The 25,109-nt window shown below is 34.2% G+C and overlaps 2 protein-coding genes across 2 annotated transcripts in view; both read left to right on the plus strand.

Moving 5' to 3' along the window:
- The window catches only part of LOC121368233 (zinc finger protein 267-like), a 92,834-nt gene that overhangs the window by 25,359 nt on the left and 42,366 nt on the right, over positions 1–25,109 (plus strand). The gene's annotated exons all lie outside the window — the stretch shown is intronic.
- On the plus strand, positions 35–23,675 carry LOC121368234 (zinc finger protein 808-like). Its single transcript, XM_041492871.1, has 3 exons — positions 35–404; positions 21,721–22,161; positions 22,652–23,675. Exons 2-3 carry the CDS (start codon positions 21,732–21,734, stop codon positions 23,287–23,289), a joined length of 1,068 nt encoding a protein of 355 aa, XP_041348805.1. The 5' UTR covers positions 35–404; positions 21,721–21,731; the 3' UTR covers positions 23,290–23,675.

Here is a 25,109-nt window from a genome sequence, read left to right on the forward strand (position 1 = left end):
CTTTCTCCATCTGGACAAGGCTGGTGGGGTGCCACTAGAAGAGCACATTGATTAATTAATCATTAGCTATTGGATGTCAAACATTTAGTAATTTTTATACATTAGTCATCTGAGAAAACCCGCAAGGGATCTTTTATATGCACTTTCCTACAGATAGGAAAGCACATACCACACCAGTTGTGGTGCCCTGGTTGCAACAAGAAAAAACCAGGTCAGGTGAATGGATCCACAGAGGTTGTTCGATTCTGCGATGCAAGCACCTCAACTGAGCAGTCAACCAACTGAGTTAAATCCTGCCCCCTGCGTGGAAGACGGGTGTGCCAAAAACCTCTAGCATTTTGATACGCATTTGCTGTGCCACACGAGTCACTCATGCTCATTTGAGCAGCAATGTAACATCTTAGGTACAGTTAGCTAATAATTAATTAGTATTTTTTATTAATAATTATTATTGGGTTAAATTAATTATTATATACCGTAATAGTTGCATGATTATTATAATTTAGTTTTTTAGTCTTAATACATAAATTAATTTGGTTTATTTCAGGAATTGCAGATTTCTTTATTTGAATTTACTTAGTATTTGATTATTTAACATTTGTGAATATTGATATTTAACTATCATATTTAGTATATTTACTTAATTCAAATTTACCGGCCTCGGTGGCATCGTGGTAGGCCATCGGTCTACAGGCTGGTAGGTACTGGGTTCAGATCCCAGTCGAGGCATGGGATTTTTAATCCAGATACCGACTCCAAACCCTGAGTGAGTACTCCGCAAGGCTCAATGGGTAGGTGTAAACCACTTGCACCGACCAGTGATCCATAACTGGTTCAACAAAGGCCATGGTTTGTGCTATCCTGCCTGTGGGAAGCGCAAATAAAAGATCCCTTGCTGCTAATCAGAAGAGTAGCCCATGTAGTGGCGACAGCGGGTTTCCTCTCAAAATCTGTATGGTCCTTAACCATATGTCTGACGCCATATAACCGTAAATTAAAACAAATGTGTTGAGTGTGTCATTAAATAAAACATTTCTTTCTATTAGAAATTAGCGAGAAAAATTAGACAGAGTTATGTCCCCTAACCACTTTCCAGTTCTGGTAACAGCAAGCATGGCCGATGACCACAGTTATTTGTGAATTTTCAGATGAGATTTATGCATGCCACGCAGCCCTTGGCATCATAAATGTCCCCACCTATGCTTTAAAAATAAAGAATAATACAGGTAAAAGTTAAGTAGCTGAAATTGCATTTTGTTATAATTGACTGTGTTAAATATAGGATATGAATCTAGTTGCCTCACATTAATTATCATAATGTCATTTAAACATACAAACTCACCTGCAGTTTTAATGAATTGTGTGTGACAGTAACACAGTTGTAATAGTTAGATAATAGAAACATAATATGTTTATAGTGCGTCCCACGGGGAACACATATTTTTCATACTATGGAATTTACTACAAGTTATTTATTTCTGAGCCAATTGTTTTCTAAATTACACACAAAAATTGTATATTTTTGTTATTTCCAAAACACTTATTGTTATTTTTACATCAAACCAAACTGAAATTATTTACAAGAAAACCCCCCAACATTTTTGTAGGACAGTCCCCTTCCCCATGTGCTATATATTATGTTGTTGTTTAGACTTAACCCCTCCCCTAAAAACACCACTATAGCCAGTCTAGACTTCCTCTACACAATTTCCTGCACACGCGCCTGTTTGACTAAATATTTCATTTGCTGCAAATTAATTAGGCTAAAATAATAACAACTAAATATATAATTTAACCTAAAAACATCTACCTAGTAACAGTACTTGTTTTATTTACATTAAAATATTTGTATGCCGATTATTTAAGGTAGGTGATTATAAGCATAAGTGACAAGCAAAACAAAAAACCTAATATTTTAAAAATACCCTCCCCCCCGCGCAACAATTTTACCCCCCCCCAAAGAAAACCCCAGTACCAACAACAAATCTGCCCCCCAAATAAACAATAGCCTATAAATTAAGACACCACACGCACAACTAAAAACTTAACCCAGACGACCACGCACATTAATTTTTTTTTTATCTATGTATGTATTCCAGTGGTATAGGAAGCTAGGTGGTAAAGTGGGTGGGGGGAACACAAACACACACACAGATATATATACACCATTGCTGCTGCTACTGGATAATAAAAAAAAGTGATATAGGCCCACAGTGCCGTAATAATGGCAAACATTAATCACATTTGTATTATTTTTTTGGGGGGTGGGGCTTTCTTTTGACTATGGCATGTCAAAACCTATAACTGGCTTAACTAAACTTGATGCCTATTCATTGTTCTATGAAAATTGACATTTCCAAAATCATTAGCATATTCCTACATCGCAGACTATTTCAAGGATCCATCCTGGCAATTATGTGAGCAAAATGTTGGTTATCATGGTGCTTTTTGACTAGATAGATATTATTTGCTGGTGATTAGTGCATCGTATATATACATGTGTAAAATTGTGTCCATTACACATTACCTGACAATGACAGTGTACTGCATGATGTATATTTATGTTGATTGCTCTCTAATACTGATAGGTGGTATATATACATGTATATAGGTCTTAGTTAATGAAGCTAGCGGTACAGAAAATCGCAACTAGTCATTTAGTCGAATTAATGTACACTAGCTATATAGCTTCCGTTCGTACACATTGATGTATAGACCAACACATGCTTATTAATTGCAAATATCAAAACTTTATTAAGATGCCATTTTAACAATTAGTCATTGATCAATGAGCCCCTATTTTCTTGGTCTACCCAAGACGTGGTCGTAAGTATTTCTGTTGAGCACCCAAAAATATTACAAGTACATTTTCTTTTCTGTAAAAGAAAGACATTGCACACAATCTGACAAATAATTGTATAATAGAAATAGGAAACTTTATTAACGTCAAAAAGTAAAAGAACAAGTCGACGACTATACTTCACAATTCAGTAATAATAAAGAGCCTTTGTTGCAAGTGATTGCATGAATGCGCCGGAAGTAATTTAGTGCTTGTTTTGGCTGCTTAGCGCACATGCAAATCAAGGGCAGATAAATATGTTTCTAATAGAGGCCATACTAACCTGTAACAGATGGACAGATGTTTTGTCAACAACAAACAAAAGAGTGAAACAACAGGTTCAAAATCCATAAATATCATGGGAATTCCCTGGACTCATTTAATTCAAATAATTGTTTTAAAAAGTTATTGTTCTTATGTCACCGGTACAATACGACAGCACTTTCACACCCTATCTGTAAATTTACTGTCAGCAAAACATAAAAATTGAAGCACAATAGTCAACAAACGAAGTGATGTTTTATTCTTCCTGATACTAATATATCTGAACAATATGCAAACAAATATTTTATAAATAATATATATTTATTTTCAAATGTAAAGTTATGTCCTATTCAGTGCCATCTTGTCATATGTCATCCAACATTCAGATGGGATTCTGCAAAACAAAAAAGAAAAAATATTTTATATAGTTTGTATAGATTTACCATATGTAATTAACAATTGTTTATTAATGTAATACCCTAGAGAATCGTAGCCTACCAAGTTTCAGGTGTGGGGAATAAAATATGTAATATGTGTATTAAGCAAACATAAAAGCTAAAAAATAGTTTTCATGTTGCAGGTCAGGTCAGGTCAGGTCAGGTCATAGGGCTTTACGTGCACATTCAGAACAAGCTGTTGTAGTGCACGCCTGTCCTGGGCACAAGAGCCGGTCTCGGCCGGCTTCTCTGTCCAGGACAGGAAAGGTGGGGGTGGGTAAGAGGAGGGACCACCTGCACTGGCAGGTGCAAGGTGAGCACCAGCAGCCCGACAGTGGTCGGTAACGGGCTGTTTAAAATTTAATTTATACAACTGCCCCCATTTCCGTTGGGCTTTTAATTAGCACTGCCTGAAGTAAATTAATTACTTTTAGTCTGCCAGAAGTAGAGATGCACATCCTTTTGATAAAACAGGTACAAACTGTTCAAGTGATGGGATGGGATGGGAGCTCGTTTAACGTGCCCATATCCACTACGGTTCAGGCACGCCCACCACGGGTTTGGCCTCTGACTTCGCCAGTGACCAACCCCGGGGCGGGTGTTCAAGTGACAAACTCCCATTCTCCTACAGACATTTTATTGCCCCATGGCAATTAGTGGAGTTCTGTATAATCCCTTTGTAAGGTGATATCTAAAGACTTACAGTATTTGTGAATTGCAGAAGTTGATGTTACATAAATGATTTTATTGCATACCTATTCAATCCTACTATAGTGATAAAGACTTTTCAAACCATGTAATAAATTTATTTTGCATTACACATATGTGCAATTTGGACCGGAACTTTTGAATGGGGAATTCACTTTTTATTTTTACTGCAGTTGGCACCTTTTATTTACTGACGTGATGTATGATTTACAAATTACATCACATCATATTTGAAACATATTACACAAGGCTGCCGCAGAGTATGGTTCTTAACGTTAAGCAAATCCATGAAAGGAGTTTTGATCATAGATATAACAAAGTGTTGTTAATTATGATGTTAAATTAAAAACCGTTTTTGTAAAACATAAAAGAAGGTATGTAATAAATGCAGCACTTCTCATACGTTGTTTTCACTTCCTATTTATTGCACTTGTCCCGTGGTATATATTCGTGTGCAAAATAAACTTGTGCAGTAAATAGGAAGCGAAAACAACGTCTGTGAAGTTCTGTATATTTAGTTCATTTAATCAAAATACATATACATAAATATTATGATTTTTTTCAAGTTGGTTTTATCACACAAACTGTTTCAAGTACAAAGGCACAAATATTAACGGTCCCCAATCATGGCACATTATTAATACACAGTATATACATGTATAAAACAAATACATAAACATTACAGTATTAAAAATGAAAAACAAAAATACCCTCCGACCCAGTTATTAATAAAGTGACTTTTTGTAAAATGGTTGGTGATAAACCCCACTGCTCAGTCGATTTTACCCGCATCAGACCTGTGACGTAGCATTCAGCCTTCTGTTAGTAGGTCAATATGCCAACAGCAGAGAATGATTTTTCGAAAAACAGCTGATTCTTAACGGACGCTAGTTTGGACATTTTGTCTCGTAACATTTGTACATCTACTCGAATGGTATTTCAATTGGTGAGGAAGTGGTATATAAGCATGTTAACCTAGTTACCTACCTACCTGTGAGAAGGAGGATACAAGTTCGATCATTATTTTATTGATTAATATCACATAAAATAGGGATCTGAATTTATTGTTTTAGACAGATCAGTATAATATGCAATACAGGTATGAACACATACAAATAATAATACAGTTTATCTTGCTACCTACACCCGTTACTACAGGTGTTCATTGATTATTAAGCTTTCAAAAAGGCGCGATTATTTCATAACACTTTCCATGGTGTCCTAATTACTGGGGAAATGCCGTCATTGTTTAAAAGGTGACCACTGGCAGGCAGTAGAGGTATGATCGCTTGCTGGTGTAGACAGTAGGCACAAGATAGTGTGCATGTCTAGGCAGAGCTAATTACTACATGACCCGTTGTTTTGTTCTTGAATTTGCATCTGATGTCCAGAATTGAAGGCGGGTGTGTGTATATATACATGTATATACAAACTTTGTGTGTGTGTGTGTATATATATATATACACACACACACACATGCACGAACGCACACACGCACGCGCAAAAAGTTTGTATTTAATTATGAAATACAAGCCCCATATTTTTTATCATTCTAGGCTTGGTACCATCCACTGGCGTAGTCAGAATTTTATATGGGGATGGGGGGGGGGGGGGGGGGAGGGGGGGAAACTACCCACTCTACGTATTTATGATTTTATAAAATTTAATAGTTTAAAAAAAAAAGTTTGATGGGGGTGGGGGCGTGTTCCCATGAGCCCCCTCCCTACACCACTGCAGGGACAGCACATAGCCGGAACACTTTTCAAAGAGGCATTTTTGTGGGTTATATTTGTTGTATCTGTGAAAATGTCCTTCTCAATTAATTGAATTTCGAAAGATGAATTTGGCAACCTCATGCTGTACCACTATATATTTTACACTGCCGCCCCAGGTACCCTCCCTCCCTCCTCCTCTCCTCCCCGTCCCCCTTTTGAACTCTAGTTTACCTCATGCTCGTGGTAGTTTTTTGTTTGCTGTATCATGCACAATTGTAAAACATATGCCGGTGGGGATACAGGCTTGGAACAGATATGTTAAATTTTTTAAAAATAGGTGTCATATTTATCGACCACCTTAAATAATTGTCGTAATCCTCAGGGATGAAGTGGTCACTGCAGAGCCTATCCCATTGTGATGGTCCTTTCCATTACAGACGGGTTCTGTTTAAGAACCACTTCCATGCAAACCTTGTGATTGTCTGTTTTTTTAAAGTTAGGAAAAACTGCTGCTTTGATACATCCAAACACTAAACAGTGGTTCACCATATTTTACATTTGAAAACTATCTCCAAAAGAATATTCCATCCATACATAGGGGTGTCGATTTTCCGCTTATAAAAATTGCCAATTCCGCTTATGAAAATTGCCAATTCCGCTTATAAAATGTCTTTTCCGTTTACTGAACTAAAATTCTGTTTATACATGTATATTCAGAAATAGTCAGGTAAAACTTCTGGATTGCTATGCATTTTCAGTGGTATTTAATAAACATTGATACATTTATTTAATGTAATGGTACAAATACAACAGCTATTCTATATAAAGGGTGAAGCCAAATTTTCATTGGTTCAGTCATCTTTCATCAGGATCCAAAGATATATTACTGCCTCTGAAAAGACAGACATATAAATATCAATTAAAATCAAAATGGAACCAAGCAGATCTCAAACTGAGGTCATTACCAGGTAATTTTAATACATTCTCAGCACACTGGGCAAAATATAAATAATTTTGTGAAATATACATTTAGAACTTAAAGTTTAGGGAGGGGAATGTCTTAATTTCTTTTTAATTGATTATAAAATATGTATTCAAATTAATTAATAATAACTATAATTCACATGCACGTGTTGAACAAAGGGGGAAGGGGGAGATATTGAAACACATATCACAAATGTCAAGAATTTAAAAACACAGTTACAATAATAACACAGGAAGAATGAATTTTATTTGTGGTCACTTTAATAAATAAAAAATCCATGATCCTGCCAGCAGATCAGTTTATGGGTTCGAATATGCATAAGAGAACCTTTTAGGAAAAAATATAGGCAAATGTATATACTGAATAAACCTTGATGTATTAATTTGGTCAAATAGTTTTAATATTAAAATTTTGGTCCATCTTTGTTTTGTAAAAGGCTAATAAAAGTTCTGTGATAAAAAAGAAAAGAAGAGGTATTGTTGGTCATAAATTGCAATTAATAAAAACTAAATCCCAGACATGATTTTGGTATAATAAGTAGTGATATATTCTACTGCATACATGTAGGCCCACTATTTGCAAGTGAAAATAAAAAGGTTGAGTGGAATTTGTAATTAAAATGAGTGGAATTTGTAATGTAAAAATATATATATATAAAAAGAGGAAAGAATGTAGATAAAGTTTGGGCCAGTTCCCCTTATCCTAAAGGAACTGTACTTTATCTACTGTAGTGTACATACATGTAGCTTCAGAAAAGTCATATTTAATTACCTTTAAGAATTTGGTACTCCTGTCTTCAATGTTTGGTGAAAAGATGAAGTACGTGTTGAAGTGTAATTGATTAATTTATATAAAGTGCTTGCATGAACTGTTGCATCGATTTACAGGCGAGCACTCTTTCGAACGCATCCTAGGAATTTACCCAACCGAATAAAACCGAACTGAGCCGAGCGATAAAAACAAAATGGTGGCCAACAATGTTCGGAAACGTGTGTTTACATTTTGTTGTAGAGTAACATACCTTGTTGTGCCTTAATGGTTCAAATGATCAATTAAGCAGTAAAACAATGTATGTATATTAATAAATAAATAAATGTATTATTTGATCACAAAAGCTAGCATTTTATTTGACAACTCGGAAAATTGTAAATTCCGTTTAAGATTTAATGACTAAACTTATACAATTAAAAATTTAAAAAAGTTATAACTTATTAATACTTCCAATCTATTAATTGATCATATGGATAAAAAAACCTTAAACATTTGCCTTGACGTAATACTTTTTAGACGAATCATGTTGTTTTGTAACGGGGAGACACCACAAGTATATTTTAATTAATTACTACTAATTACTTACAGTATTTAAATGTAAAAAAATTAAGCTAAATATTAGGAGATAACCATATGGAATTTTTAGATTTGCAGGTGTTATTGTCTATTTGATACCATAAATGTCATTTTTGAGTGGGTATTTTGGAACTAATTAACTGTATATTTGGTATTTCTTGAAAAATATACCTGGCTAAAATCTAACTGTAGACCCTTTTATTACCTTTTAGATAAATTTCATGCGTTTTGATTGGTCAATAGCTAATCCATACCACAGGTACACTGTGTCATTTTCCGGGTCAATACAGAATTTGGGCACTAATACAAAATTTGCCAGGGTGTACGAAACTGTCATGTGACTTCCGCTTTGTAAGTTCGGCCGAATTGTTATCGTTTTGTTTTTTCACTCTCGCGCCTCAGCTCTTAAACTAGGAAATACGTATTGAATTCTGTTTGAAAGAGATTGCGATTTATGGTAAGTGTTTTTTAATTACTTTATTATTTTTAAATACATACTTTCTTGAACATGTTATAACCAAAAAATATAGAAAATCGTTAATTTTCGCATACTCATGCTACTGCATTGTAAATTTAATGGCGGGAACTATCACTGTGTAGGCGACCGAACTATAACAAAACTATTTCTTTGAAAAACGCATGACATGCATTCTTTGGAATGTTATACGGGTAAGTATAGTTTGATAAATATCTATGTGCCCGAGTGTAATCAGTTGTTTGGTAGTTTTCCATGTAATAATTTTATTTATAAATTGACAAGACCCGTGTCATTAAGGTGATAAGAGTTGCCCCCTTTGTTTATAAATCGTCTGTGTTTGACAACTCGCTACAATGGCTAAACGATTCAGAAATCATACAGAATCAGAAATATTGCAAAAAAGAATCAACAGCATTCCAATTAATAATTAAAGTTAAAAATGTTTGTAGTTAAATCTAGATTAGTGATTTGTATTACCCTGATAAAAGTAGAAATATTTTCAGTTACTGTTATAGCATTTTAATTTCTATAGTATTATCTGGTAAATGGCATATCTTAGTGTATAAATAGTTTTAAAAAAAATGTTAGTATATTTCTAAAATTCATATAAAGCTGCATTCCTTTAAAAAATAATATTTTTGTGTTTTATTTGAAATTTTATCTTATAAAAAATATTTTAAACCTTAAAAATCTTTGTGTGATTTGTTCAAAATGTTATCTTTCCGTGTGTTATTTTTATTTGATCCTGGAAAAAGAATGTAATTAACCAATCATAATAAAGAACAAAATGTAAAATAAAGTATGTTTTACAAGATAAAGTTGTTTAATATGTCTTTAGATAATTTTGTACTATGTAGTACTGTCTAAAAAACCATATACATTTTTGACAAAAAAGTTACTCTTGTTGAAGTCTAAAATATAATTTGCTAAAATGGGCATAACTTATGAATGGCTAGGTGTATCTAAGAACTGGAAACTAGACATAAATAGATTTCTGATCATGCCACACAAGTTACTAAATTCACAAATAATTTAATGTGGCATTTAGCATGATCTTGCATGCCCAAAACAAAACAACAAGTTGAACAACAGAACAACAATACCAAACCTTTGTGTGACAAAATAACTATAATCATGACTAGTTTGAACTTTTAGTATAGTTGTATTTATTAAATGAAATGCCTATGAACATGCATTAACATAAATAAAGAGAATTCATCAGACAAAGGAATTTTATCTTTTATAAATGCCGCCATCTTGTCTGATTTGAAAATCTAACAATGATCAAGTCAGGTCAGAGAGTTTTAACGTGCACATTCAGAGCAAGCTGTTGTAGTGCACGCCTGTCCTGGGCACAGATGTCGACCTCAGCCGGCTCCTCCGTCCAGGACAGGAAAGGGTGGGGGTGGGGAAAGAAGAGACCGCCTGCAAGAGAGCACTGGCAGTCCGACCAAGATGGTAACAGACGGGGAAATGGTGTGCATTTTAATGAAGGGATTTAAGTGCATTTTTGAATGGTCTGTCTAAAAGGTAAAGAGGGAGCTACGTAAGGTTTTGAATTAGTGCATCGAGAGTAGCTCGATAAGGGGACAAACAATAATTGTAATGCATGGTTTTTAAATGAAAAACATGAACTGTTAAAGGGAGGATCAACTCAAATATGAGCCGTATGTGTTGGAAAGATGCATACCCGGACCACCAACACATACTGACACTTTAACAAATGAAAACGCATAATTTTAGAGTTAATAAAAAACCATGATTATTCCTGCTAACTGGAGGGGTAGCCATTTTGTTTTGTTTTTATGACGTCGGGTGGTATAGCTTGGGGCGAAGTGATGTCAGCTCCATCCAACTCCTCTCTGCACAAGACAATTTACGACAAGGCGCTTCGCTTTCATCAACCTCACATGTAAAACAATATAAATGACTTGATAGTGTAATTAAACTAAATATATTTCAATTTGCATCAATAGAACAAAATGGAGTTATAGTATTTTTCTCTTTTAAAAAATCGAAAGAAAAAATTAATATTATTAGGCCTATTGGTAGAGTACGTTTAAGCAAAAACGACCACTCATGATACCCAAGTGATAATTTTCTTTTCACTTGGACAACGTAATTGGTCAGTTTTGTGATTTTGTGTGGAAAGTCTACTTAATTCAGGGTTTTGCAGAATTACTTACAGTAATAAAGCAGGACGGCTGATAATGTCTATTACGATTTGAGGGGTGTTTCTGCGGTTATCACACAATACCCTGTGATCTTAATAAAAGAGGCATGTAGACACAGTGTCTGGGGACCGTCTAAATATACACCTGCCAATCAGGAACCACAGGTACAGCCACGGAGAGAAAAGACCAATTAACTAAGAAAACACTCAGATTATTATTTCAGTACGTGGGTTAATTTATGTACAAAACATAATAGTTATTTCAGCACTTTGACAATGGTGGTTTATTTTGTATTGAAAAATAATATATACTTGTTGCGGCTTACTGGGATGGATATTATTAAAGAACATTGCGATGCATCCGCAAAAATCTTCAGTTTGAAGACTAATTCCTGACGTGACATGTTAGGTATTACGTAACCACCAACTCGCCAGAGGGCATATTCACTGGGATGGTACAAAATGGCTGTGTCTGTTATCTATGATAGCCGTCACATTTCACTGTTTTATTAATTAACAATATGATCATACTTGTTGATATTAAGCAATAATGTGCATTATATATCGTTGACTATGCATGCTAGGCCAAATGCCTTATTTGTCCATTACTTTAAAATAAAACAAATAGGTGCTACATGTAATCATATACTTACCAAATTAGTTTTCCTGTATGATAGACATGTTCCAGGTACATGAGGTATAGTCTTAACTAAACACATGTGCACACAGAATATGTCCAGATGCCGCTATTTCTTTTCTATTTTTTGGTTTCTTCCTATTGTCTGGAGACCCACACAGTGGTGTCTAAATTAAGTCCTTTTGAAGTTGCACCATACTGCCTATGATGGCAAGCCTATTAATCTCAGGATTTTGCACCTCTCATAATAATCCCTTGTTCTATCTGAATTCCTGATGTCATTGCTGTCTTTGTTTTGTTTTTGTATTGTTTTTTTCTTGATTTTTTAATTTAATTTCTTTTTCTTTTCCATGCAGTTTCACTGGGTAGGATTCAACCCCTAACCCACTACACCAAAGTTGCAGTTAATTAACTCTTTTTATATGTAAATACAAATTAGCATTAATAGATCAAATAAATCCATACTGTAATAAACATTGGGATGGGGCTTGCCCCCCCCCCCCATAATGCAGCTACAATTTTACAGATATTTATTGTGACAGATGGTGGGTGGGGAGGGTCTGTTTAAGTGAGGAGGTAGTATCAGATAATTATAATCATATAACATCATTATGTGTATTAATATTAATAATTTGTTTAATTATTGGAAATACCCAAACAAAAATGCATGCTTGCGGCTAGGTTGTCACAAGGTAGTTACAAGGTTGTTACAAGGTAGTACAAGCAATGCAAGCTATTTGCAAGCTAACATTTAGCTTGTGTAAGATTGTTAGTAATTCTGTAAGCTTGCCGCATACATGTTTTGATTTGTGCAAGCATGCGCAAGCTTGCTGCATGCATATTTTCAACTGTGCAAGATTCCCGGAAGCATGTTTTCATTTTTGCAAGCTTGCTGCATGTATATCTTCAACTGTGCAAGCTTCCTGCAAGCATGTTTTAATTTTTGCAAGCTTGCTGCATGCATATCTTCAACTGTGCAAGCTTCCCGCAAGCATGTTTTTATTTTTGCAACTTGCTGCATGTATATCTTCAACTGTGCAAGCTTCCCGCAAGCATGTTTTCATTTTTGCAAGCTTGCTGCATGCATATCTTCAACTGTGCAAGCTTCCCGCAAGCATGTTTTCATTTTTGCAAGCTTGCTGCATGTATATCTTCAACTGTGCAAGCTTCCCGCAAGCATGTTTTTATTTTTGCAAGCTTGCTGCATGTATATCTTCAACTGCGAAAGCTTGTCTACACTTGTGGAAGCTTGCGCAAGGTTCCACACAAGAAAGGCTTAGTTCATGTACCGTATTTTCCGGCTTATTACACGCACTGGAATATAAACCTCACCCCTTGTTTTTAGACCAAGTTCTGACCTTTGTTCGTACATAAACTGCACCTTTAAATAAGCTGCAGTTAAAATAAAGCCACAATCTTAATTACAGTTAATTATTGTTTGTATTTAATAATAATAAAGAGATCCATTCTCCCTTAAATTCAAACAATAAATAATTGTTGATTGTGTTGCTTTCAGTTTCATTTCACCTAATGAGAAAGTTTCGTAAACAAAACACCATTGACAAATTAACTCCGCTATTTTTACGAAAATATGAACAAGAACTTGATAATGCTAATTTCGTAATCTTGCATTAGTTGCAAAGAAAAAAACAACAACATGATAATATTTTATTTGTCCCAGTATGATTACAAAGCGTGAACCCCCCAAAAAGAGGCACAAGTGAAAATTACTAGTAGATCGACTTTCTCGATTGCAAAACACGCATTTCTAGGTAATCTAACTAGTGTGCCGTGTGCAAAAATTACATATCCAAATGAGGTCCGGTCAAGCTGGAGTGGCAGTGAACCAAAACTAAGCACAGTTCTATCGATCTAAACAGTTTCGACATTGTTTTATAACTTTTAAACGACGGCCTTTAATATATATATATATATTTGACGAGAATTATATATGTATAATTACATGTAATATAACGAAATACATTACAACAACATTATGCTCTGTATTAATTAGCAGGCTAGTTAGATCGGAAATGTCGACATTTAATACAAACATTACAGGTACTCCGATTATGTGATTTTAATTCGCAAGCTTCGTACTAAACTTAAATTTTGATATATTAATTAAAAACATTACAAACAGGTTAGAAACAGTGGCGTTAAAGATATCAAGAAACTGTTTTGATGTCCTTGTTAAGGTCCAGCTTTTGCAAGTGGCTATAAATGGCCATGACATTGTAATTGTATCACTTGACATTGTTCAGGCTGCCACTGGCTTTTTATCTGCAATATTGAACATGCAAGTTGGGTGTGTTTACTACAAAGTATAACAACACTACTTTGTATAATAGGAGGAAAGTTACTTCATTTTAGAACATCTGACAAACATATCTGATGCACTACTAACAATAAATGTTACAGAAATCAAACTAAGAAAGTTCATGGAGGAGTCCATTTTTGAAACTGTAAGTATAACAATACACAAGTGATGTATTGTTTCTAGCCTGACTAGACTATTAATAAAGAGCCATTTCATTGTAATACTTCAGTTCCAGTCATTTGGTATGCTATATTATTATTATTATGAGAATGAAAAAAAAAAGTTTTATAAACCGCACCTTCCAATTCACAGCAAAAAAGTAGCAGCTTATATGCCGAAAAATACGGTAGTTGAATTTGAACAGAAAAAGCTAATCCCAAATAATTTTCATGGTTATTTTTTTTAAATTCATAACTTCACACATGATTTATCAAATTCAGTGGGAACAGTGGCTAAACAACCAAACATACATGTAACAGATTAGATAGTATTTACAATAATAATTAAAACAAAATTAATATTAATACATACATATGATAATGTAATATGGTTAAAACAGGATCATCTTGTAATTATTGGATTTTCAGTTGGCCCCCAAAATAACAACATATGCATGGCCATGAGAGGATGACTTGGGCCATGTTTGGTTGAAATTAGCCTGGTGGAATTTGAGAAGGTGTTGAAAATGTCTGAGCCAATCAGAGGCCAGGGTGGCCATCTTGGATTTTGTATTGGCCCTCAAAATAACAATACTTTGTCGGGTCCATGAGAGGATCATTTCAACCAAGTTTGGTTAAAACCTGGATGGTAGATCTTGTATTTTGAATCGGCCTGAAAAATAACAATACTTGATCAAGGCCATGAGAGGATAATTTGGAATAGATTTGGTTGAAATCTTCTTATACGTGGACCATATTTGGCCTCAGATTACAGTTATCTTCCCATTTGGTTGTCCAGAGGGGAGAGCATGTAGTTTGTAAACATGTGTAACTTGTTGGCATTGAAGACTTGTTTGTTGTAATTCCGGCCCATGCAAAAGTAGTGCTTTTTGTGTAAAATGTACTCCGGCCAGGTTTAGAAGGTGTGTTTGTTTAAACCAATGTTCAACAGAGGTTGTCCTTTTCAGGGTATGTGTCCCCCAGGCAGGCAAAGGTACATACAAAAATCCACAGACCTGCTGATATTAATAAAAATGTTACAGCCACAAAGACTATATAGAAACATATAGTGAAATTAATTGTGGTCTGTGGCCTGATATACATTGTATACCTGTAGTTCACACATTACACCAGTTAAATGCTTGATTCTGTTGAAAGTATTATAGCCAGAGAGGTGAAATTACACAGACTGATTGTGAATACCACAAGGAATATGAAAACTTATTTATTTATTTTCTAAACATTTTATTAAATTAAAAAAAATAAAATAATAATAATTTAATAAAAATTAAAATTAAAATTTTCAACTTTTAAATTACAATATCCTCCAAAATAGCATAAAATGACCTCTGATGTTACTACACGTTGTTGCAATATTTTGTAACAGTTTTGAGCTAATAATTTGGTAAAAAAGAGCAAAAGTTGGATTTTGTTGGTCAGTTATATAATGTAGATTTGTTTTTTTAAATATTGAATTTTAATGAGTTTCTCAATTATTGCAATTGGACAGAAGATCTAAATATAATGAATATATCACTACTAAATGTAATTAAACACTTTAAATAAATAGTATACAGTTTTTAACAAGATTAAGTACTCTAATAATACATTTCAGATACATTTATGTAAATTACACATAGTGTACACATATCCTTAGAAAATCTAATCGGCTAATATTCTCTGCTGTCTGAATGTATTTATTGTGTTCAGTAATCAGATGCTGCTACACTTGTCAAGTTTATTGCAGAAAATGTGCTAAAAAGTTTAACATTTGGCTTGTAATACATCTATGGCAGAATAATCCATAATGCATATTCAGTGGTCATTACTATAAACATCCTTCCAACCAAGAGACTGGTACATGATTACACTTGTTAACAGTTATCACTGGAAACTGAAAAATATGGTGCAAGTACCTCTTGGCACAGTGATTTCCCATGAGTTCTTGGCTAAAATTGTAAAGTACATTTAAACAGTTTGCATCAGTTATTCAACAAAACAGCCAATCCTTTGTCATTGTGGAATTGCAACTCAAATTCAAAATGTGATTTCACACAATTAACTGTTGGTCACCTAGAATGAATTTTGTAATGATATAATTCTTTTTTACCTGTAAATGAAGTTATTTGGTTGTAATATTTTATGGGCATGCAATTTAATTCAAGAATAATCTTTACATTTCAAAAGATAACTATGAGATTGCCCCTTTAATAGTTCTATATAAATAGCAAATGTCCTTTCATTTGATAAATTGGTTACTACTCCTGAAAATATCCCAAGTTGCTAATATTTTTAGTAGAATACCTCCCAAGACAGCATGAACGAAAATCAAGCACATTTGAACGAAGACAGAAAGAGGCTGGAAAGAGAAAAGAACAGAGAATAGTGAAAAATGGAGCAAGATAAAGTGTAATCAAACAAGAAAAAAAAAGAGAGACAGGACAGCATGCTGAAAATTAAAAAAAAACCCCTGATTTTAAAGAAAGAATATGAGTTATTTACAATATTTGCCTTATTCCCATCGATTTCTTATGAAATATTTGGTAATGTCATAAGAAAGTGAATGCAGTATATATATACATGTATATATACTTGGAAATTGCAAAAAATAAAAACATAAAAAAATCATTACACTTTCAATCAAGATGTACATGTAAACGTAAGCTGTTTTCTCACTGTTGAGGCATGTGTGTAGAAAATTTTGAAGGGAGTGGGGGTTTAGACTGGATGGCATTGAGGGTGTAACTGCCCAAGTTACTGAGGGAGGGGGTGTTTGGAAAATTGTGAGAACTTGATGTCCTAAAATGCAATTTCTTGCAGTCTACAAGTAAAGTTCATCATGACAAATGCATGTATACTTTGTCAAAAAAGACAACAACCCGCATATGTGATAGGGAAAGAAGAAAAGTGTTTGATTTTACAAAATATTTTTTTTGTGTACAATGTTGCTGAATGACCATGTTTGTTAATGTTCCTGGAATGGGACAGCATGCCCAAATGCACCCTAAAACAAATTTAACACGTTGTGGCACGTTGTGCGACAATTGCAGGAAATCGGTGTGAAATGGTCGATTTTGTCGAATGCACGTGAAACTCGGGGAAACGATTGGGGTACTGATGGGTATTTAAAGCTGCAATGCTCGCAATGATGCCTCATTTCCATTTCGACATAGATGAGTTACAAGATGCCAAGACTAAGCCTGCTGAATCAAAACATTGCAATATATACCTGAAAACTTGATGCTTAAGATTCAGAGAATTTTGGCAAGTTCAAAGACATGTCAAATACAAGTTACTTTTTTTGTTGTGTCAGTTACTTCATTTGTGATTTTACATGTACACACATGTAGTTGCACTGATATTGTATGCAATGAAATTTTCTTTTGATATGACTTTGTCACAACATAATTATTTCAATCAAAAACACTCTTAAGAATTTTATTGAATACGTTAAAAAAAAAAAAAAAAATCAAGACATTAAAAAATGTCTGAATGTTGCATCAGTTACTGTGGAATTGCCTTAAGGTTATTACATTTTGAAACTGGTGTCCCTCAAGTTTCCATTGCTAAAATTGTCCATGGCAAGGCTCTGTGGTAGAGGTTTTAACACAGCCTCTATATACTCTCATTTTAAAGGTGGTTTTTTATCCCGATACTTACTGAGCATTGTTTTAATAAGTATATCATTGGAATACATTAGTGTGGGCCAGTCTTTAGGGGGAAAAATGGACTGATAGGCCTCGGATGACAGTTATCTTCCCATTTGGTTTTCCAAAATCCGGAAATTTGTATGTGCAAGTAGTCTGCTGTTTGACTGTGATTATTTCATGGCAGATAGCTATAAAGTGACAACTATTTGACTGAAGTTGACAGGGGACGGCATGTAGTTTGTAAACATGTGTAACTTGTTGACATTGAAGACTTGTTTGTGGTAATTCCGGCCCAATGCAAAAGTAGTCCTCCAGCCAGATTTAGAGGGTGTGTTTGTTTAAACCAATATCCTGGGAGAAAGAGCTGGACAACTCCTGTTGTCCTTTTCAGGGTATGAGTCCCCCATGCATGCAGGCAAAGGTACATGCATGTACAAAAATCCACGGGCCTGCTGATATTAATAAAAATGTTATAGCCACTAAGGCTATATACATGTAGCTAAATTAATTGTGGTCTGTGACCATTTGGTAGAACAGTATGGTGGCCATCTTGAAACATGGCCACCATATTGAAAATTCAAGTGGTTCATTGATTGGATTTGACAAACACCCCAAGAAGATCATCTGTGCCAAGTTTGATGTTTCTATAATCGTTTGAAAGGTTCTCACAGTTATCTGCTCTCCTATTAATGCTATTAGTACATGTAGTTAATTGACCTAGTTTTTGGGAGGGTGGCCTTATTTTGACCCGCGTATTTGCCACATCCACCACCAGAAGCCTCTTTATCAAAACATTTTTATTAATATATATGATGAGGAATACAAAAAAGCAAGTCAACATAATGTCCTCTCCGGGTGGCACGTAGCTCATTCTGAAGCCGGTCTATATGTCCATGTCCCCGCAGATTGAAGTCTAAAATATTGAAATTTTCAGGTGTTATTTATACATTTTTTCTGGGGGTTTTAAAAATAGTTTTTGTAGAAGGTACAGGTAAGTTATAAGGATACATATGTACAGTACATGTAATTAAGTTACAATGATACATGTATGTACTGTATACTTAAATGCCAATAATTGTAATATTTATTCCAATATGCCAATAATTGTAATATTTATTCATGTATGTATTAATTATGCACACATATCACATGTAGCAGTACATGTATGATTGTGCAGCTGTATTGTGCTATGTGTTTATGTAAACCAAGGAAATCTGTTGTTAGGCTTTTATTCTCATAAACTGTATGATTACAATATTAACATACAATGTAGAAAAGAGTGCCATGCAATTATTGCAATATATTTGGAAACATATTTAATTCAGCTAGCTACAGTCATATTCCACTTGTTATTGATGTTGGTACATGTATAGAATTAATATACTGAACTTCACATACGTTGTTTTCGCTTCTTATTTATTGCACAAGTTTATTTTGCGCAAGAATATATACCATGACAGTCGAGTGGTATGTTCTTTCGCAAAATAAATTAGTGCAATAAATAGGAAGTGAAAACAACGTATGTGAAGTGCTGTATTTATTACATACCTTCTTTTATGTTTTACAAAAAGTTTTTAATTTAACGTCATAACAACATTTGTTAAATCTATGATCAAAACTCCTTTCATGGATTCATTTAACATCAAGAATCATACTCTGCGGCAGCCTTGTGTAATGTTTCAAATACGATATGACGTCATTTGTAAATCATATATGATGTAAGTAAATAAAAGGCACTAACTGCAGTACAAAGAAATAGGGAATTCCTTATTTAAAAGTTGCGGTCCAGATTGCACGTATGTGCAATACAGGATAAATTTATTACACAGTTTCAAAAGGCCTTTATCACTATAGTAAGATTGAATAGGTATGTAATAAATATACAAAACTTCACTTATGTTGTTTTTGCTTCCTATTTATTGCACTTGTTCATTTTGTGCAAGAATATATACCACAAGACCGCGTAGCGGTCTAGTGGTATGTTCTGTCGCAAAAAAACCAAGTGCAATGAATAGGAAGCGAAAACAATGTATGTGAAGTTCTATATTTATTACATACCTTCTTTTATATTTCACAAAAACTTTTTTTTAATTTAATGTCATAACAACACTTTGTTAAATCTATGATCAAAACTCCTTTCATGGATTTACTTAATATTAAGAATCATGCTCTGCGGCAGCCTTGTGTAATGTTTCAAATACGATGTGACGTCATTTGTAAATCATATATGACGTCAGTAAATAAAAGGCAGTAAAAAGAAAAAGGGAATTCCTCATTTAAAAGTTCCGGTCCATATTGCACATACATGTGTACATGTATGTGCAATACAAAATACATTTATCACACTGTTCAAAATGTCTTTATCACTGTACATGTAGTAAGATTGAATAGGTATGTAATAAAATTATAGCTACACAGCCATAAATGAGATTTTTGTTTTCTTTCATACATTGTTAACATTACCTGTGTAACATATTAGGTTATCAGGCATTGAAATTGGGAAAATATTTTAGGATCGTAAAAATTAAATAAGATGTGTCTTGTGGGATTCCATCTCATAATCTTAAGTTTACAAACCAAAATCTGGGATTTAAATTGTGGAGGTATGGAATTAGCAGTCTGGTTATTCTGTACTTTGAATTGTTTTTATGAGAATTGCAAGGTACTCTAATTGTTTTTATGAAAATTACAAGGTACTTACATCAATAGGTATTGACCTATTAAAAACTTAATAAAATAGTACAGGTACTACATGTACAACACACATACATATACATGCATATAATATTATAAGACTCCATCATATGCGGTCATGTAGGATAGAAAAGGTACACTCGAGGTGGTGGAAATGTTCACCACCGAGGGTGTACTTTTTCTATCCCACATGACCGCGTATGATGGAGTCTTTTTCTCTCATTCATTCGGTAAATAAACCATTATTTTATACGAACAAAGATAGCTAAACAAGTAACTTTTTTATTTGATAATTTTATCATAAATAAACTACACTATAATATTTATCATGTTTGTTTCATGTGTTAAATAAAATTTAACACTACAAATTAACAAGATAGCTTTTATAATGAAGGTTTTAATAACAAAATATTAATTTAAAACTGTGTCTAATGACCTCATGTCACTATATCACATTAATATGAAGTCATATATTACCAACGATGTCACATGTTAAATGAGTGCGCGTGATAGAAATTTCCGTCATAGCTTTCTTTCATGGCATAGCTGTGTCCTATATACCCGAGGATGAGAGAAATGTATATCAGCCACCTATAGGTTTATTCCCTCTGTATGTGTGCTTTACCGACATCGCAACTGTATCCAATTTGGACATCAGTTTAGCTCGACTATTTAGGTACGGTCACCTGGACATGGGATTACATGTAAAGTTTGTTCTAAAGTTTGCTTTTGTTTAACGACACCACTAGAGCTCATTGATTTATTAACCATTGGCTATACTGGATGTCAAACATTTGGTCATTTTGACATATAGTCTCAGAGAGGAAACCTGCTACATTTTCCCATTAGTAGCAAAGGATCTTCCATTAGTAGCAAGGGATCTTTTATATGCACCTTCCCACAGACAGGATAGCACATACCACAGCCTTTGATACACCAGTCATGGTGCACTGGCCGGAACAAGAAATAGCCCAATGGGCTTACTGATGGGGATCGATCCCAAACCGATGCGTATCAAACAATCGCTTTACCTCTGGGCTACGTCCCACCCCTGAGATTACATGTATTTGAAGTTATTGTCAGTCTACTCATGGAACCACAAGGTTGACCAGTATGATTTGGTTTCAGTCGGATTGGACAAGTCCTAATTCATGTAATAATACCCAATGTAAAGTTAAGTACTAGCCTCTAAAAATACACCAGTAAGTGAAACGTTTTAATCCTATGGCCATATATTGCTACTAAAACTCCTTATGAACTAAACAAAATATTTAGACTTTTATATAATGACAGATTTACTTTGGGTTTTTTCCAGCAATATACAAGATGGAAAATGGAAAATACGTTTGTGAACAGTGCAGTTACAATACTACCCGGAAGTATAACATTCAGCGTCATATATTTAAACACTCTGACCTGCCTGTTTGCAGGATTTGTAATACAAAGTTTATGGATAGCATTCACTTAATAAATCATATGGTAACAGTACATGGCCAGGGTGGAGATGCCAGGGCCTGCTGTTCCGTGTGTGGTGAAACCTTTCTCAGTTTAAATGCTTTGAGAAAACACAAACAGTTTGTGCACTTGAGAAAGGCCAAATACCACTGCAAAGCCTGTGACATGTTTTTTGATAGTCGAAGTCGATTTGATGCCCACATGTCGAAGCACACAGGTGTTGCTCCTCATTGTTGTGGGAAGTGTGGAAAGGGATACAGATTCAAAAAGAATCTGCTTCACCATTCTATGATTTGTACTGGTGAGTGTGACTTCATCATTGAATAGCTAGGGTTTTAAGCACTTTAGTCATGTTGACTAATTCAGTTTTAGATTAAAAGAAATCCTCATAGCTAACATAAACTAAACTATTGTGTAACACTTACATGTATACTAGCTGGTGCAAATTCACATAAGAGGGTTTTTCTTATAAAAAAAGCTAATTGATATATTTTAGTAACCAGTGTACCTATAAATTGAATGCTATATATGTACATGTGTAGATACATGTATTGACATTTGGATATAGTATATTCATTTGCCAGTGAAATATTGACCTCAACTGTTGCAGTAATTCAGTGTTGATACTTGTAGTTCTTGAATGTACATGTGTTTATGCTAAATTAAAAAAAAAAAAATTAATTTTTAAAATAATGGATTGATACAAACCATGTAACAAAAGGAAGTTTAATTTGCTTTTATGTTTAAAACCATTTGTGAAGTACTGCCTGACTGTCTTTATATCTTTACAGGCAAAAATGTGTCTTATGAAAAGAAAGATGGCCGACTGCATTGCCGGGAATGTGGATACATCACCAAATGGTACACAGACATCAAACGTCATTGGTACCAGCATAATCCTGAAAACAAGCATGCCTGCAGCCACTGTGAGAAATTATACTGTTCTGTGCTAGAACTGCAGGAACATGTGAACACAGCACATCTCAACTTGAAGTTCCTCTGTTACGGATGTGGCAAAAAATTCAACTCCCGACGAGCACTAAATAGACATGCTAGCCATGCCCATGAGAACGTCTACAAATACACATGTGAAGTCTGTGCAAAGCGCTTTTATGACAAGGTCAAGTTTGATGATCATAAGGACAAACACACTGGATCAAAGAATCACATCTGTCATGTATGTGGTCTAGCATACCGCTATAAACCAAGACTTATAACCCATCTGAAAATGCATACCAGTTCAGAGAATTTTTTGTGCAACATATGTGAACAAAGATTCAACACAATGGCCTCATTGAAGAATCACATGATAGGAAAACACAGTATAGATCACTGCTATAGGTGTCCGTGGTGCAGCAAGGAATTCAAATGGAGCTCATCCTTGTCATTTCATAAGAGGAAAACGTGTCAATTTCAACCAAATATTTAATAAACCTGAAGTACAATGTAAGCAAAAACAGGGCTAAAAATTCAGCTTTTTTCACGAGAATCCATGTGGATTCCTATGGAAATAGTCCACTGGAATCCTCCGTTTCTAAACATTTTCAGAGAAGACTTTTATCAACAGTGTTAATACAGTGTTAGTACATGTATGTATATAGATTGCTTATTCATAAACAGTGGATGGGATACTTTTGCCGATGTATTTTGAGCATTGCATGGTTCAATGTTTGTATGGATATTACTGAAGCACATTTCCACAACTGACAAAAAGATGTATTGATTAAAAAGAGCAGGTAATTCAAGGTTAGGAACATAATATCAGCGAACTAACATAGAAATGTTTGATGTATTATTAAATTTGGGAACACTTAATTACTGTCTATTTTTATTATGTAAGAACTAAACAAACATGTTCCTTTCGGTTCTCTTCGTTGGCAATTTGGTTCATAGAAATGGGCTGACATACACACCTTCAGTAGCATCACCACCTATTAACAACGTGGTGAAGTGGTTTATTTATCACATTTGACGCTGATAGGTATTGTGTTCGCATCCCGCTACCTGCTCCTATTCTGATTGAGTTTTAGCAGCTTAACTAGCAGTTGCATAAGGCAACTACACTGATATCTCTCACTAAACACTAACAATTAACCATTAACATACTGTTCTGGACAAACAGCCCAGATAAGTAAGGTGTATATGCCAGCACATCTTGTTTTGATCATTAATTAAACATAATTTAAAGTCTGGTTTCCACAAAATCTATTTACAAAACTGTTACTTGTCGGCCCTGCTAATAGGAATCCATGGCAAAAAATATTTGTATTATTGGTAATGGCTGTAGACTTTATATATATATATATTAATGAGCAAAGGTATTTTTCCAAGCACTTTGGCAATAAAATGCAAATAGCAACTTCAAAATTAAGTTTTCCAACTTTTCTTTACTCAGTCTTATATATGTGCATCAATTTGTTTCTCTTATGTGGGAATTTGGCAGCTACAGTCCAGTGTAGTTTCCTATCAAATGTTATTCAATTCATAAAAACATTAAATAATGTAGATCCTGAAATTAATGCGATCATAATATTAATGCAAAAAAAAGTGAGTTCGTGTTATTCGGTTTAATAATATGATGCATTTATTGCTGTTTTGTCTATGTGTCCCATGTTATTAAAAAAAGAAGAAAAAAAGATTAAAATTCTAAAATATTTAAAAAACACAACTGGAAAACAATTCATTGTAGGCGAGGTGGACTAATTCTCAAAAAGGTACAGCAAGCTATGTATCATGTACAGGCTATTGAAACAAAGATTAAAATTTGACTACATTTATAAAACAACTGGAGCACGATTGCAGGGTCTCTCTGGCCAACCTTTTAAAAGCCGACACAATCCATTGTGCATGAATGAGTTTTAGGCATGCTAATCTTGAGGTCAACACTTTAGTTGATTTTAAAGTTCATGTTCACTGCAACCTATCAATTGTTCTTTCATTATGACTTCCTTGCGAAGATTTTGAGGGGTCAAATGTTACTCTGGGAGTTTTCATTTTTGAAATATTTACAAAAACGTACAATGTGAATTCTGAACTCCAAGCGTTTTCGACCACTTTTTCACTAAATTTAACATATTTTTTGTCATATCAAAATTTTGATAAAATAACCCCCACAAATGTTCTATATTTCTATTACTATATTAGTTGGCATCCAGTATGCAAATTATTGGCACTCTGTGGTCCTTAAAAACATATTTATTCCAATTTCAGCAAATATCACATTTTTTGGCGAAGCGAAGCGGGCATATA

The sequence above is a fragment of the Gigantopelta aegis genome, chromosome 3 (assembly GCF_016097555.1).
Source record: "Gigantopelta aegis isolate Gae_Host chromosome 3, Gae_host_genome, whole genome shotgun sequence".
In the NCBI taxonomy this organism is placed as follows: domain Eukaryota; kingdom Metazoa; phylum Mollusca; class Gastropoda; order Neomphalida; family Peltospiridae; genus Gigantopelta; species Gigantopelta aegis.

Coding starts and splice junctions, on each gene's coding strand:
- LOC121368234 (XM_041492871.1), top strand. CDS start 21,732: ATGGAAAATGGAAAATACGTTTGTGAACAGTGCAGTTACAATACTACC. Junction 22,162..22,651: donor CCATTCTATGATTTGTACTG/GTGAGTGTGACT, acceptor ATATCTTTACAG/GCAAAAATGTGTCTTATGAA.